The 15,000-nt window shown below is 36.9% G+C and overlaps 1 protein-coding gene across 2 annotated transcripts in view; it reads right to left on the bottom strand.

Annotated features, from left to right (window-relative positions):
• LOC131962057 (gamma-aminobutyric acid receptor subunit rho-3-like) overlaps positions 1 to 15,000 on the bottom strand; it is an 87,387-nt gene that overhangs the window by 7,499 nt on the left and 64,888 nt on the right. For both annotated transcript variants that reach the window (XM_059327012.1, XM_059327013.1), the window contains 2 exons: positions 2,511 to 2,578; positions 119 to 342 (listed from right to left, as the gene is read on the bottom strand). In XM_059327012.1, coding sequence (XP_059182995.1) covers positions 119 to 342; positions 2,511 to 2,578 — 292 coding nt within the window. The remainder of the gene's footprint in view (positions 1 to 118; positions 343 to 2,510; positions 2,579 to 15,000) is intronic.

The raw sequence follows: 15,000 nt of genomic DNA, 5'->3' as shown, positions 1-15,000 counted from the left end.
TGGATGGTCCAAGTCTTCTGCAGCAACACTGGAGTTTGTAAGGACAAGTTGTTGTCGTATTTGATCAAGTCTGCAGGTAAAACACCTGAGAACACAGTCCAAACTCTGGTCTGGCTACCTGACGCTGTAGAGGATGTTCCCGTCGGGGTAGACCCGCAGCATGATGTTCTCCATGGTGGTGTCGTGGATGAAGGAGCGCTTGGAGTGGACGAAGAAGACGTCGGGGACCCAGATCTTCTTCACCAGCCTCGAGTCGAACGTCCTGCTCTGGTTGTTTCTGGACGGGAACGCCAGCCGCTCGTCTTTCCAGTAGTGACGCAGGTACAGAGTCATGGTGAAGTCCTGCAGGACACATACACACACACACACACACACACACACAGACTTGCTTACTAAAAAGTACTAATACCACACTGTTAAATTACTCCACTACAAGTACAACTAAAAGTCCTGCATTCAAAACTTACTGGAGTAAAAGTACAAAAGTATCAGCATCAAAATGTACTCATTCATGCATTATGGATCCATACAGACTATTTATATATTCACAATATATCATAAGGTTATTTGTATTGATGCATTTATGGAAGCAGTGTTTTAATTTTGTAAAGATAGAGATCATTTTAACTACTTAATATACTGTTATGAGGTTTTGTTTGTTTTTTAAAGTAAATTACTTTTAATTGATCATGTTTTATGTTAAATCTCGACCTGAAAAGTAATTAAAGCTGTCAGCTAAACGTAGTGGAGTAGAAGTGAAAAGGTACATAAAATGGAAATGTACTTAGTTACTTTCCACCACTGTGCTTACTTTACATTTCTGTACATGTTTTGAATTCTTTGTCTTTCTACTCTTCTCTCTCTCTCTCTATCTGTGTTTGGCTCTGTTTTTCTGATGTTTTACAGCCCTTAAAGTCATGGATTTGTGTGAAATAATGCTTGAAAAATAAGCTTAAACAAAAACCTATTTAATAAATGATTTACCGTAAGGATTTGTAAACATATTATTATATTATTTATAAAATTAATATTTTAGAGCAAAGTGGAGCAAAATGGAACAATTTGATGCCAAAGTCCGTCATTTTTTTATAAAAAAGTTTGAAGGATAAAAACAAAAAAAATGTTTGAAAACAAAAAAGTGTTACAGTACGAAGTAGGAAAAGTGCAAATAAAACAAACATAACAGATACAATACCAGAAATGTTATAATGGCAAGTGTCAAAAAATATATTTAACTTCAATAAAAAGAAAATTTAGTAGAGGATTTAATTTCCTTTTCTATTCAACCTGAGGAATAAAAATCCATATATATATATATATATATATAGTACAGTAATGTGCTAAAAAATTTAGACAAATGTTCAAATGAAAGCAGTTGACATTGAGGCTCATTATCTGCAGCTTTGAACTTTCAGGCTTCATGCAGCGTTTCCATGACTACGACGCCGTTTATCTGCCGGCTGGAGGAACTCGATAAAACACTTGAGAGTTAAGTGGCTGGTGGAGATGAAAGCAGAGCCGTCGAGGGGTCACAGACCAGATGAGGTGAAGTGACAGGAAGTGACAGGAAGTGATGTCAGAGCGGCCGGAGTGGACATTTGTTTTAACCCTCTGATGTTCCAGAACATTTTAAACTTTCTGACCTCATGAACTGTCTCAATATGTAGAAACAAGCTGGGAAAACTGTGCAGATTCTGATATTTACATTGTAAGGAATCTATAATTTGAGATATATTTCAGTTATTTTGAGTCACTTCACTTCAGTATCCCTCTAAAAAGTGACCAAAATTAAGCTTAAAATGTTGATATCTGTGTCAGAATCTCTTTATTCTCCATGTGTCATTTAAAATAAAGCATTTGCACTAACCAGATCCTGTTAAAAATATTATTTTTTCTGCTCCTTAGAGACACTGAAGACATGATTGATTCTGCTGAGACCAACGGTCACGAGACAAATATTCACTGAGAATCTGTTTACACAGAGCAGAGAGGAGAGGACAGGAGAGGCTGACAATACTTCAATGTGTACAGACAGTACATTGTGGAGACACAATATGTGCGTCTTCTTCTAGACATTTTGTGGGTTTTTTTTGTCATTTTGTCTTTTGTTCCTTTTTTGTGTCATTTTGTGTCTTTTTTCGGTCATTTTGTATCTTTTTTGGTCGTTTGGTTTCTTTTTTTTTGTCATTTTTTTTCTTTTTTTATTCAGAGCAGAGACGAGTGGACAGGAGAGGCTGGAAACATGACAATACTTCAATGTGTACAATATGTGCAAACCAAATTATTTTTTCTGATATTCATGACACTTGTGCGACACTTGGAAATTGATGTATAAATTCCATTTTATTCAATTTTTTTTATCAGAGAAATTCAACTTGTTTTTTCTTTTTTTTTAATGATTTCTGTCATTATAACTGTGTTCTTCTGCACAAATACACGTTTGAGTTGTTCCCACTTCCACTTCCAGCCCTGATGGTGCTGATAAAGAGTGACGTGTTGGAGCTCCTCACCATGTTGACCTCTGAGATGCTGTCGATGCTCTCCACCTGCACATCGATGCCCACAGGGATAGCTGCACCTGAAATAGCAAAAATCATTAGTTTTGACGTTCAAACTCATAAATCAAAGCAAAGTTTCAGCTAAATGACACTTTACAGCAGAACAGCCTGCAGGGGAACTGTTCTCACAGCAGCTCAGGACAAAACTGAACATCTTGACTTTTTCCCAGCATGTTTTTAGGATCATAAAACTACAAATTACTCATATCAGATAAGATAAGATATTCCTTTATTAGTCCAACACCCTGGGAATTTTGAGTTTAACAGCAGCAAAATGTGTACAGCAAAAATAGAAAGAAGAATCAATAAAAGTTCAGTTCTATCTTGCATATATTTCAGTTTGACAACTGGCCCATGATTGACCTCTCCATGCTGGAGCTGACTGATTAGAACTGCCATCTGTCTGTCTGCATAACTATCATAATCCATTTCATACAATATTCAGTGAAGAATTATAGCTGAATGAGTTGATAAAGAAGGACCTATAAGCTATAAGAGATAATTTGTGTATATTTTGGTCATTTTGTGCCTTTTTGGTCATTTTGTGTCTTTTTAGGACATTTTGTGCCTTTTCTGTGTCATTTTACATCTTAAATGGTCATTTTGCTTCCTTTTTTTTGTCATTTTGTGTCTTTTTCTGGTCATGTCATGTCTTTTTTGGACATTTTGTCTTTTTGGGTTATTTTACATCTTGTATGGTCATTTTGCTTCCTTTTTTTGTTCATTTTGTGTCTTATTTTCGTCATTAAGTGTCTTTTTTTGGGTCATTTTACATCTCATTTGGTCATTTTGTTTCTCTTGCTCCAACCGTTGCTGTCATGTTAAAGGAAGTGATTAAAGCTTTAAAAAAACAAGTTTTAGTGTCCCATGATGGTGTACGTGTTGCTTTAGAGGCTTTTCCCACCCAGACATGTAGTTAAACACTGCATGAAACACTGAAAATATACCTTATGGGCCATTAAATTGTAACTTCACTTTTTGCTTTTTTGTCATTTTGTGTCTCTTTTGGACATTCTGTATCTTTTTCTGGTCATTTTGTGTTTTTTTTTCTGGTCATTTTGTGTCTTTTTGTGTCATTTTGTTTCTTTTTGGGTCATTTTACATCTTATATGGTCATTTTGTTACTCTTGCTCTAACCGTTGCTGTCATGTTAAAGGAAGTGATTAAAGCTTAAAAAAAGGAGTTTTAGTGTCCCATGATGGTGTACGTGTTGCTTTAGAGGCTTTTTCCACCCAGACATGTAGTTAAACACTGCATGAAACAGTGTAAATATACCTTATGGGCCATGAAATTGCTCCAGAATCACATAAACAGCTTCCAGCAGCGTCTATCTCCTCTGTATCGGCCCTCAAACCTCATTCTGGTCAAACGCTGGTAACAACATCCTCTGTGCTCACCACCGGCTCCCCGCAGCCATCAACATCTGCCCTCCACACTCCCTCGCTCCATCCGCCTCATTAGCAGATTAAGCTTGTTTAACCGCTAAACCTGATTTGTGAACACAAACAGAGCAGAAATAGCTAAACAGCATAAATCCCTCACCCCCCTTCCCCAAAAAACACTACGAGCCTCCACACCAGGTCTGCAGCTCTGCCTCCACAGAGCTGCAGTCATGACCAGCGATGACGCTGTTCGGTGGTCGTTTTCCTAATTTAAGGATCTGCGGCCTGCAGACTAAAGAGCTCGTTCCTGACTCGACCACAAAACATCAGCAGTGATTTTACTTCTCTGTCTGTTGCATGTTCTTTAGAGTCGGAGCTAAAAGTTGAACCATGACGGGAATGTACTGGAAGAATCGTGACTGCCAGTTTACAGTAAATCACTTGTGACAGCTGAACTTTCACCTCACTCTGCATGTTTGTTTTCATGATCTGCTGCTAGAAGAGATGCTGGCTTTTAAACTGGGCTAAAATCTGCCAATGCTTGAAGACATCTCAGTTATATTTGACTTGTTTCTACAGCTTTTGAATTACTATTTTATAACTTAAAGCAGGCCCTGATCGCACATTGGAATATAGTCATTTTAATGCTGTAGATAGAACATTTACATGTATATCTCTGCATATATTTAAATATATTTATTCATTCATGTTCATACCACTACATACAACAACTTATTTAACCTATTTAACACCCTAAAATATATTTTCTCCAATGTGCAATATCTGTAAAATGCTAAATACTCTCAGGAAAGCCAACCAACACAAAAAATATAAAGTAGTAATAAATGCCAAATAATAAATGCCAAATAACTAAGACATGTATGTATGTAATGTGTATAGAATGTATGTATATGTCTTATTTTTTATATTTTTATTCTGTCTTCTATATCTATGTGTCTGGATCTTGAGCTGCTGTGACGACTAATTTTCCCCACTGCGGGATAAATAAAGTCTGATCTCATCTTATTTTATGTAATCTAGACGGCTAAAAACAGTCACTTAAACAAGACGAAAAGCAATATATAAAATGAGTTACAAAGGACAGGGAAAATAGGGAAAGAACAGGTAATCTCAAGAACAGCAGAATTAAGTGAACAACCCTCAAATATAAAGTTATAAAACCAAGAAAGAGCCAAATAAAGTAAAATACGCTCTGTATTTTGACTTTCTTTAGTTTTCAGGCTTCAGCTTGAAACAGCCAGACGTCCTGAGGCTATTTATAATAATTATAGGTCAACAGTTACTTTAAACTTAGACACACATCCATGTAATGCCTTGTACTGTGTGTAAGGGTTCAAATTTAAAAAATCAACCTTAACTGGAGAGATATTTGATGCACATTAGGTTTTGTTTTTCTTGTGCAGTATATATGTGTCATTTTTGCCTATTGTATTTGAATATTTGTGCATCCTGGGGTCCCTAAACAGTCTGTGAGCTGCATGAATCACGTCTGACTGGAAAGCTGAGACTGAGCTGCTGTGACCTCTAGGATAATCACAGCCTCATGAAACGTTACAACCACAAACTAGAGACCTGGATACTGACAATAAGAGGGTTTCTCAACAGTTTACACAACACAAGTGTTCGTCATACAGTCACTGGATAATGTAATCCTTGCAGAAATCTCCAAATTGAAAAAAAAATTTTTGAAACTGAATCACAGCATGGATTTTTCTTTGGTGTTCCTCAAAGATTTAGATGTCTAAATGTTGTATTTTGGAGGGATTTTTGACCATTTTTATAAATTCTCGAGTGCAAATAATGGTTAAAATATAACACCAAATGCTGCATAAATGGGGTCTGAATGAAAGCTGAGACTCTTGTGGATTCAATGAGTCCAGTTTTCTTCATGTGTGATGATGTTAGTGAGTGAAACTTGAGCTCAGTGTATAAAATGAGCTGCTGTGACCTCTAGGATAATCACAGCCTCATGAAGCATCACATGCATCACAGCATGGGTTTCTCTATGATATTCTTTCAGGTCTTTGTGTCCTGATGTGATATTTTAAAGGGATTTTTGACCATTTTTATCCATTCTAGTTGCTAAAAACAGTAACGTTTTGAAACCAAATCTGTGTCACAAATGGTATCAACCCAAACAATTCTGCATCAACTAATGAGACAAAATTGAGCATGATAATGGTCTTATTATACTAAAATCATAATGTTTTACCATCCTTTGCAAATTATTTGCAAACACCATTCAATTAAATACAGGACAAGACATATAATGCTCAATACATTCTGTTTACATTTTGCAGTGTCCAACTTCTTTTAGAATTGGGATTGTACACTTTAGCAATTTTAATTCATGATTTTTATTGTTTTATTAAACATTTACATCTAGAACAGCTTGAGCAAAGTGCTAAACTGCATCTCAAATTAATCTCTTTTTTTTTTTTTACACTTTATTGTTTTGTTGTTGATATTTTTCATCTTGCAAAACGTTATTTTTGTTTTTATTTCCCCGTGTTGTTGTTGTGATTCTGCTCTGTAAAGCAGCTGTGTGTTTTTATGAAAGGTGGGGTGAGTTTTTTAATTGTGTCCAGCTGCAGAAAGGTTTTCCTCTGAACCTACATGTCTGCAGAGGGCTTTCTAAAGTCTAATTTCTGTTAGTTCTGTTATCTCAGAGGTCACTGGCTTCATCTGTTCATCAAAAATACAGACAAAAATACCTGCAAATCACCAAAACCATGTCTGCTGGTTTTGTATGCATTCCCGCACACGCTGGTTTGGTTCTTTTGACCTCCGTCTGGACGCGGTTTACCAGGTTACATTCTTGTTTTCACCCTCAAGGCCAACAAGGAAAAAAAGACTTACTCGAAAGTGTCTGTGTGCCTTTTGTGGATGTAAAATGTGTTACTTCCACTAGAATGTTAGCAGGCCGGTAGCACAATAAACACTTTATTTAATGAAGTTCATCTGACAGCCCGGACCATAAAGCTCCTGCTGCAGCCGGCTTTGTCCCGGCATGACTCGTAAAAACCACGAGCGGTGCAGACTCAACATTTACTGTAACCCCGACGACGAGCGCTGCTTGGTGGGAAAAACCTGAAAACATAAGGTCACTGACTTCTCTTTACTGCTCTCCTTTTCTCATGTCACACCCACACAGTGTATGTTTAACACGCTTTATAGAGAGGCTCGCGCCAAAGGAATTTAAGTTCAACTCAACAAGAATAACAATGCCATTTTCTGCAGATATTTAGCAAAATCACAGTAAATAAAATAAAGACCAAATAAATAATTTGTGTCCGATAAGGTGAGGGAAGGAGAAAGAAGTGAAATAAAGGTTAGATAAAGGGAAAATTAACTACTTGGTTAGGTTAGGGGAAATAAACGACATGGTTAGATTAAGGAAAAAGAAACTACATGGTTAGATTAAGGAAAAATAAACTACATGGTTAGATTGAGGAAAAATAAAATATATTGCACGATTTTGAGAAAAAGAAAGTATGTACTTAGGGGAAAATAAACTACATGATTCCATTTAAGAAAAAGAAACTACATGGTGAGATTAATATAAGTGAACTACATGGTTAGATATTGGAAAAGAAACATATATTGGTTGGATTTGTGGAAAGAAGATACTACATGAAATTTAGCAAAATCACAGTAATTAAAATAAAGCACAACTAAATAATTCATGTCCGATAAAGTGAAGGAAGGAGGAAGAAGTGGAGACCACTTGTCAAGTCCTCACCACATATTTTCCAAGGATATTCCATAACCTTCCAAAACAACCTACACATTTATCCCCCCATACTATTTCTTTATCTCCTGATTTAACAAAACATTTAAAGTACAGTCATGTCAAAAAATTATAGCTGATAAAAGTTTAATTTAAGAGCTGATATCTAGAGATGTTCCATGGTTTTCTTGATAATAGCCAAAATCATTATCAAGAAAACCATGGAAATGTCTATTATTATCATTATATTTGTCCAAACAATTGTACCTTTAGTTGAACCAGACATTAAAATGAACAGGAAATTGAAGAAAACAATGGCCCTGAACATCAGCTCCCTCACAAACAAAACCTCAGCACAGCATGTACTTCCTGCAGCCGTCAAGTCAGTGACAGTGAACCTAAACATGCCACCATGGCGCCCTCCCTCACCTCCTCCATCACCATCTGAAACGCTGCTGACCCTGCCGAGGACAAGCTCAGACTTCAGCGTATTAATCACTCAGCTGAAAAGGTGACTGGCTTTAATCTGCCGCCCATTAAGCACCTGTAGACCTCCAGGACCCCTGGACGTTATCACACTATTGAATGGCTGTCAGCATTTATCATCCTGTAAGTATGGGCCAGTCAAGGCCTGCTCCACCTTCTGCTAGGTTGTTATCAGCTCATTCAGTGTCCGGTTGTTGTTTTGTTTCACTTGTTTCTTTAGGTTGAGGTTACAAAACTATTTCTCTAAGGTTGGGGCTAAAACATTCCTGTTTATGCGCTACAAAACATAGTTTAAAAAGTGAATTAAAAGGGCATCCTAGGGGCAATCCCTTTGTTGCATTTCTCCCCCCGTCTCCACCTTTCATTCTCTCTGTCAGCTGAAAAATGGCAATAAATACAAGAAAATGTTGCTATGACGTAGGGCTGGGGGATATATCGGTATAAATGATATACCGATATGTTTTTAAATGTGCTATGGAATTAGACCATATCACATCTTTCGATATAGTTCCAATTTGCACTGTGGTACTTGCTTCAGGCAAGCTGCAACTTTTATTTAAGATATTTTCGTATGTAAATATGCACTTTATGGAGCTTTGTTGTTTTTTAAACATACTCCTGTTATACAGTATTTATGTTCACTTAAATAAGCAGTTTCAATAAAACTACTTTGACTTTGACTGAACATTTGCTCTCACTTTGCGATAAAAAATATATCAGGATATAACTTTTGGTCCATATCGCCCAGCCCAACGATGACATAACCAACAGAACGTGATGTTATGTTTGTTACGTAACCAGCCGCCACCAACAATTCAGGTTCATATAGCAGCTGATTCAACAAGCTGATAACAACCTGCTGTACCCACTAGAAGGTAGGCCTGTACTCGCACATACTTATGTTCTTATGGGACGATTATAGCTGATAAACGCACATTCAATCCTCATATAAACTTCTTGAATCTTCTTGACCTCCATTGACACTCAGCGTCTGCCCATTCAACTGTCAAGCAAAGTGGAAGCAACTTGAATGAATGAAAACATTCAAAACAAAAAAGAAATGCAAATTAAGGCTCATTTTCATCAACTGGTGTGCAGAAGATGTAGAGGTAAAGAACGTGATCCTTGGTAATCCCATGCATGTATAATGGAAAGAAGGAATTTTAAAAGATCTTTCATGTCTGCTAGGACTGGCCTTGTTTCATGCTGTCCAGAGACGAAGACGAATTAGTATAATATCCAGGAAGACTAGATTAGAGTTAAATGTTTGTTTTCTTATTTAATAAAAAGTGGTTTCCATATCACATTAAGCAACAAAGGCAATAAACAGCATAAGCAATCATGGAAACTTTTTGCACTGTAAGGGACTTTTATGAAATGTTGTCTTTTCCATAATGCAATACTTTAAAACTTAATTACCCACAACACAACACAACACATTACACATTTACCGAAGTCTTCAAAATCATGTTCTTCATACTGATGGCACAGCCACAGCATCAGACCTATTGAATATGAACGCCAAAAGAAAAACAAAAGCGGTCTGGATGCGACTCAACCTCTTTCACAACAACAAACAAATTAATTTTGATCTGTCTTCCTCTGGTCTGATTGGGCACTGAGGGAAATTTCAACACAGTGGTGGTGAAACCTGCACAGCCCGGGGCATAAATCTTTTTCCTAATCAGCTGATGTAAACAAGTTGATTTGTTTGCAGTGCTTCTGCTGCAGAACAGAGTTAAACCAGAGCTTTTCAAGGGAGCCCTGTGATTTCCCGTTAGCAAAAATATATAATATCATACATTTAAATTCATGAAGAATACAACAAAGAATCGCTTCGTTGAGAACTTTCGTGTTTCCAATCATCGATGCAGAAGACCTGGATTTAACTGCACGATGAGCTTCAAATACTTAAGAAAGCACACAGAGAGAATAAAAAAAATCTTCATCTTGTCGTAAACAAACCATGAAACTGGAGGAAAAGTTTTTCTTGCTCGGCCTGTTTCACTGACAAAGACAATCAGCCGCAGGTGGTCACATTTCTTTCTGCGAGATTAGTCAATGTCTTTAGTGAGGTTAGTTATGTGACAGTTGACTTTGTGTTTACTTGTGAAAGAATGCTGCCAATGTCTGTGCATGTTTTTAAAAACAAACTAAGCCACAAAAACAAACAAGATATTGTTTTCTGTCCCGATGGTTCACTATATGTTGCACAGATTGTCCTGGCAGACACTTAATCCAGCTCTGGACTTTTATTTGTGTAAATCTACAACATCTCAGTTAGTGAGCTGCTGCAGATTTACCTTCATAACACAAGCAAATCTTGCCTAGTGCCGCTTTAAGGTCGCGTATTTTTTGCCTCCGAAACGTTTTAAATTGAATCGTTTAATCCCCGAACACAACGCCGCAGATGGATCAATTTATGCAGTCATAAGCAGCATAATGCAGCTTTAAGGTCGCAGGACGTTTCTGTGCGGTCTCTGTCACGACTCTGAGTGTTTTTAATATGATGTCCAATCAAAGGAGGGGGAAGGTGAGAGGGGGAGCGGGATTAAGAGGTGATTGTCTGGGCGGCTTTTGGAGAACAAAAACGTCCTACACAATCCATACAGACTCAACGCAGCCATGCGTTAACACTGGCTGCTCAGCCTGAAACACTGTAATGTAATCAAAGCCACGCTCTGAAAGCATATGTAGGTTTTTAGCTCTCTCACACACACACACACACACACACACAAACACACACACACACACACACAAAGCCTCTATTTACTAAACCTTTAAAGAACTAAATCGTTGTGTTTCAGGTTTCTATTTTCTGCACAGTATGAAAATCATTTACGTCACATTCGTCTGGCAGATTTTAAGTGCGAGTGGGGGAATTTGAGGTACTTTACTTGAGCTTTTTGATGCCACTTTCTACTTCAATCTCTACATCTAAGAGGCAAATATCGCTTGTTTTCCAGTCTTAATTGCTGAACAAATATCATTTTAATTGTACTTTTACTGTACTATAATTAAAATTGTGAGTCGATAGCCCACATATAACAGTTTGTATGATACTATATGACGTGGTAAGATTTAGGGGTAAGGAAAGTACATGGTTAGACGGGGGGGACTATGTGGTTAGATTTAGGGAAAAAATAAACTAAATGGTTAGAATTAGGGGGAAATAAATTATGTAGTGAGATTAAGGAGAAATAAATTATGTAGTGAGATTAAGGAGAAATAAACTACATGGTTAGGTTTAGGAAAAATAAATGACATGGTTAGATTAAGGGAAAATAAACTACATATTTAGATTTAGGTAAAATAAACTACATGGTACATGCCGTCATTGGGAATTCATTCACACATCGATGAACGCAGCATCAGGAGCAATCCGGGGTTCAGTATCTTGCTCAAGGATACTTCGACATGTAGCTGGCATGGTCAGGGATCGAACCACCAACCTTCTGATCTGTAGACAACTTCTCTACCAACTGAGCCACAGCCGTTTATTTAAAATTTTAAATTATGTTGTATATACATATCATAGGGCATTACTTCTGTACGTATAAGTAGGAATAATGAATGTGGAAATCCTTATTTACTTCTTCAAACCACAACAATTAGCCATGTCTTCAGATAACAAAAATATTACCAGCAACAAGAAAAGCAAGTGGAGTTATGTGTGACAGTTTCCAAGTAAGCTGGAGGTATCAACCACAGAGGTAAACAAACCTGTCATCAATAGCAGCGCTTCATACAGCCACACCTGATTGTTTTATGACAGGAGTTAATCTGTCAGTCAGAATCAGGTGTGTTACCTGAAGCCTGAAGTGTTTGGATGAACACCAACAGAATACAGACCCTGCTGGTAAATCAGTTACGTGATATCTAACTGTAAAACTATAATACCGAAGTGGCCTGATGTGAAGTTTGTAGGGATTAATTTAAGTTTACAGGCGTCCTTTAAAAGGTTGACCTCGATACAGAAATATCGTCTTAACACGTGCAAGAAGTAACAAGAAATGTCACCCGGTGTATTTCAGGACTCTGGTCCCTGGAGGGATCTGGGAGGGAATGGTTTTGATTCTTTGGACACACACACGTACACATACACACCAGCAGCTATAGGCTTATCTGAGGCCCAAAAAGCTGAGATTTCCCTTCTGTGTGAAATTATAGTGTGTGGAAATGCCGCAGGGCCGTGGGGCAGACAGTGGTGCTTTTGTTTTCCCCACCCTGAACAGGACGCCAACCAACCATATAGACTGAGATACGATGGCAACAAGGAGGGAGGGGGTGTGTGTGTGTGTGTGTGTGTGTGTGTGTGTGTGTGTGTGTGTGTGACTGCGTGGGTCAGAAACTGTTACTCAAGTACTTTATTTAAGTACACCCTCCTTCTACCTCTGAGGGCACTTGTGCTTCACTTTAGCCTTTTTCTTTGATGCTTTTACTTTATTTATCTGACAGCTTTAGTTACTTTACAAAACATATGAAGACTTTATGATGTTTTGTGTTGAATATTGAGGTTTTTTTTGTTGTTTTTTTACAATTATCAGCAATACAGTCATGGAAAAAAGTATTAGACCACTTTTTTTCTTCAATTTCTTGTTCATTTTAATGCCTGGTAAAACTAAAGGTGCATTTGTTTGGACAAAAAGCTCATAAGAGTTTAATTTAAGAGCTGATATCTAGACATTTTCCATGGTTTTCTTGATAATAACCAAAATCATTATCAAGAAAACAATGAAAAATGTCTAGATATCAGCTCTTAAATTAAACTCTTATGAGCTATTTTTGTTGTTATCATTATATTTGTCCAAACAAATGTACCTTTAATTGTACCAGGCATTAAAAATGAACAATAAAGTGAAGAAAATGAGGGTGGTCTTATCATTTTTTCCATGACTGTATATAAAGATATGTATACATCTTCCAATGCTGGACAGAAGAGAAAGCATGAAATATATGATATACATCAGTGGCATAGAAGAGGTCATCAGAGTGACGAAGTGTTTAGTTTTGAAAAAAAATTTTTCTTTAACATCTTGAGATCAATGAAAGAATGAAAGGAAGAGACTGCCATCACCAGAAAAATGACAGCATTGTCCTTTGTTTCTGTGTCACGCCTCCTCTTGAGGTTGTGAGAATAATGAGAGTCTCTCGGGTCAGGATCAATGATTGGACGCACAAACTGGAGCCCACAGTTTGAATCCTGTTTATACAAACAGCTTCTTTTAACCGCGACCACAATCCTTCTCTAACCTCAGGCCGTGGGGGTGCCAACACAGAAAAAAAACTATAAACGAGGTGAAAAAAGAGGAATTGGTGTGGTGGAGGATGAAGGAAAAGCTTGCTCTTTATCCTCCACCTCCAACTCTTTCTAGTCATCTTATTTTTTCAATTTTATGATAGCACATGCTTATAAAAATGTCTATTATTTATCTTATAAGTGTTATTTATCTTTACTTATTCAACCTAACTTACTGTCTGATTGCTGACATGTGTTTTTGATATGTAACATTTTATTTTATTTTATTCTAAAAGATGTTGTTAAAGTTGCCTTAATCTGAAACTTCTGTTAATTTTGTTTACCATTCTGGTGTTGACATGAGAAATGACCACACGGTTGGATTCTTTGTTTATCTTTTCTCTCTGTGCCCTTAAAACTGTATAATCTAGACCAATGAGATTGTTGTTAATATAAATAAAATAAAATAAATGCTATTAAATATGTCTTAGTAATAATACAATATGACTGAATTTTTATGATCCTTTCGTCAAAATGAACACACAGTTTATCGTCTATTTTACTCTTAATGGGGAAATTATTTATTAAATGAACATCATGCTGAATTGAAGAAGACTTGAAACAAACGATTGAGGCAATAAAGTCATTATGAAAATGTTTACTGAGGGCATAAATCAAGTGAGAATTAGGCTCATTTTTCCATTGACTTACATACAAACCGACTTCTTTTTACAGCCAGCAGTGTCGCCTCCTGCTGGTCATTATAAAGAATGCAGGTTTAAGGTACTTCTGCATTGGCTTCACTGTAACTTTATTAAATTATGGAAATGAAGGGGTTCAAAAGAAGTTTTAGTCCTGGAAGTGAAAAAAAAGAAATAAAAATGTTGGGCTGTGCTGAAGGATGAAGGGAAAGCTTGTTCTATATCCTTCACTAAATATTTTCTGTTAATTTTGTTTAGTCGTTGTGGTGTTTCATTCTCTGTTTATCTTTTCTCCCCCGTGCCCTTAAATCTGCATGATCGGGACCTATAATATTGACAACATCTAGACCCTTAATTTCATTTAAATTTCCCCCCACGTGGATAAATAAAAGAATGTCTTATCTTAATGTTTAAACATGATGGGTAATAAATTAAAATAATTATAACAGAGTTTTTATGAGGGAAAAAAGAAAAGTCTAACGCCACCTCTGCAGGAAACAGGACGATATTTCTCTCAGAAATTCAGTGGAAAAAACAGGAAATTCTCCTTTAAATGAGAACATTAAAGTCGCAGATGAGTAAACATACTTCATTACCTTCTCATGTAAATACACAGAGATACATAATCTGTAACGTTTATCTCCGTAGAGCTTTTAGTTCGTGCATTGATATTATTTTAATCCAGCAAACCTCATATGGAAACATTTGCCATTTTGCATGAAATGTGTGTCTGCATGCAGCTATTGTTGTGTGTTTGATACCGATGATCATCATCGCAGACGTCAGTTTGTTTCCCACCCCTCCATCTGCTGCAGACCTGGAATATAATCCAGATTAATGCACACGAATCCCCCCCGACTCACACAATACACACACACACACA

Source organism: Centropristis striata, chromosome 23 (assembly GCF_030273125.1).
Source record: "Centropristis striata isolate RG_2023a ecotype Rhode Island chromosome 23, C.striata_1.0, whole genome shotgun sequence".
NCBI classification, from domain to species: Eukaryota; Metazoa; Chordata; class Actinopteri; order Perciformes; family Serranidae; genus Centropristis; species Centropristis striata.
This window is presented reverse-complemented; position numbering and strand designations above follow the sequence as displayed.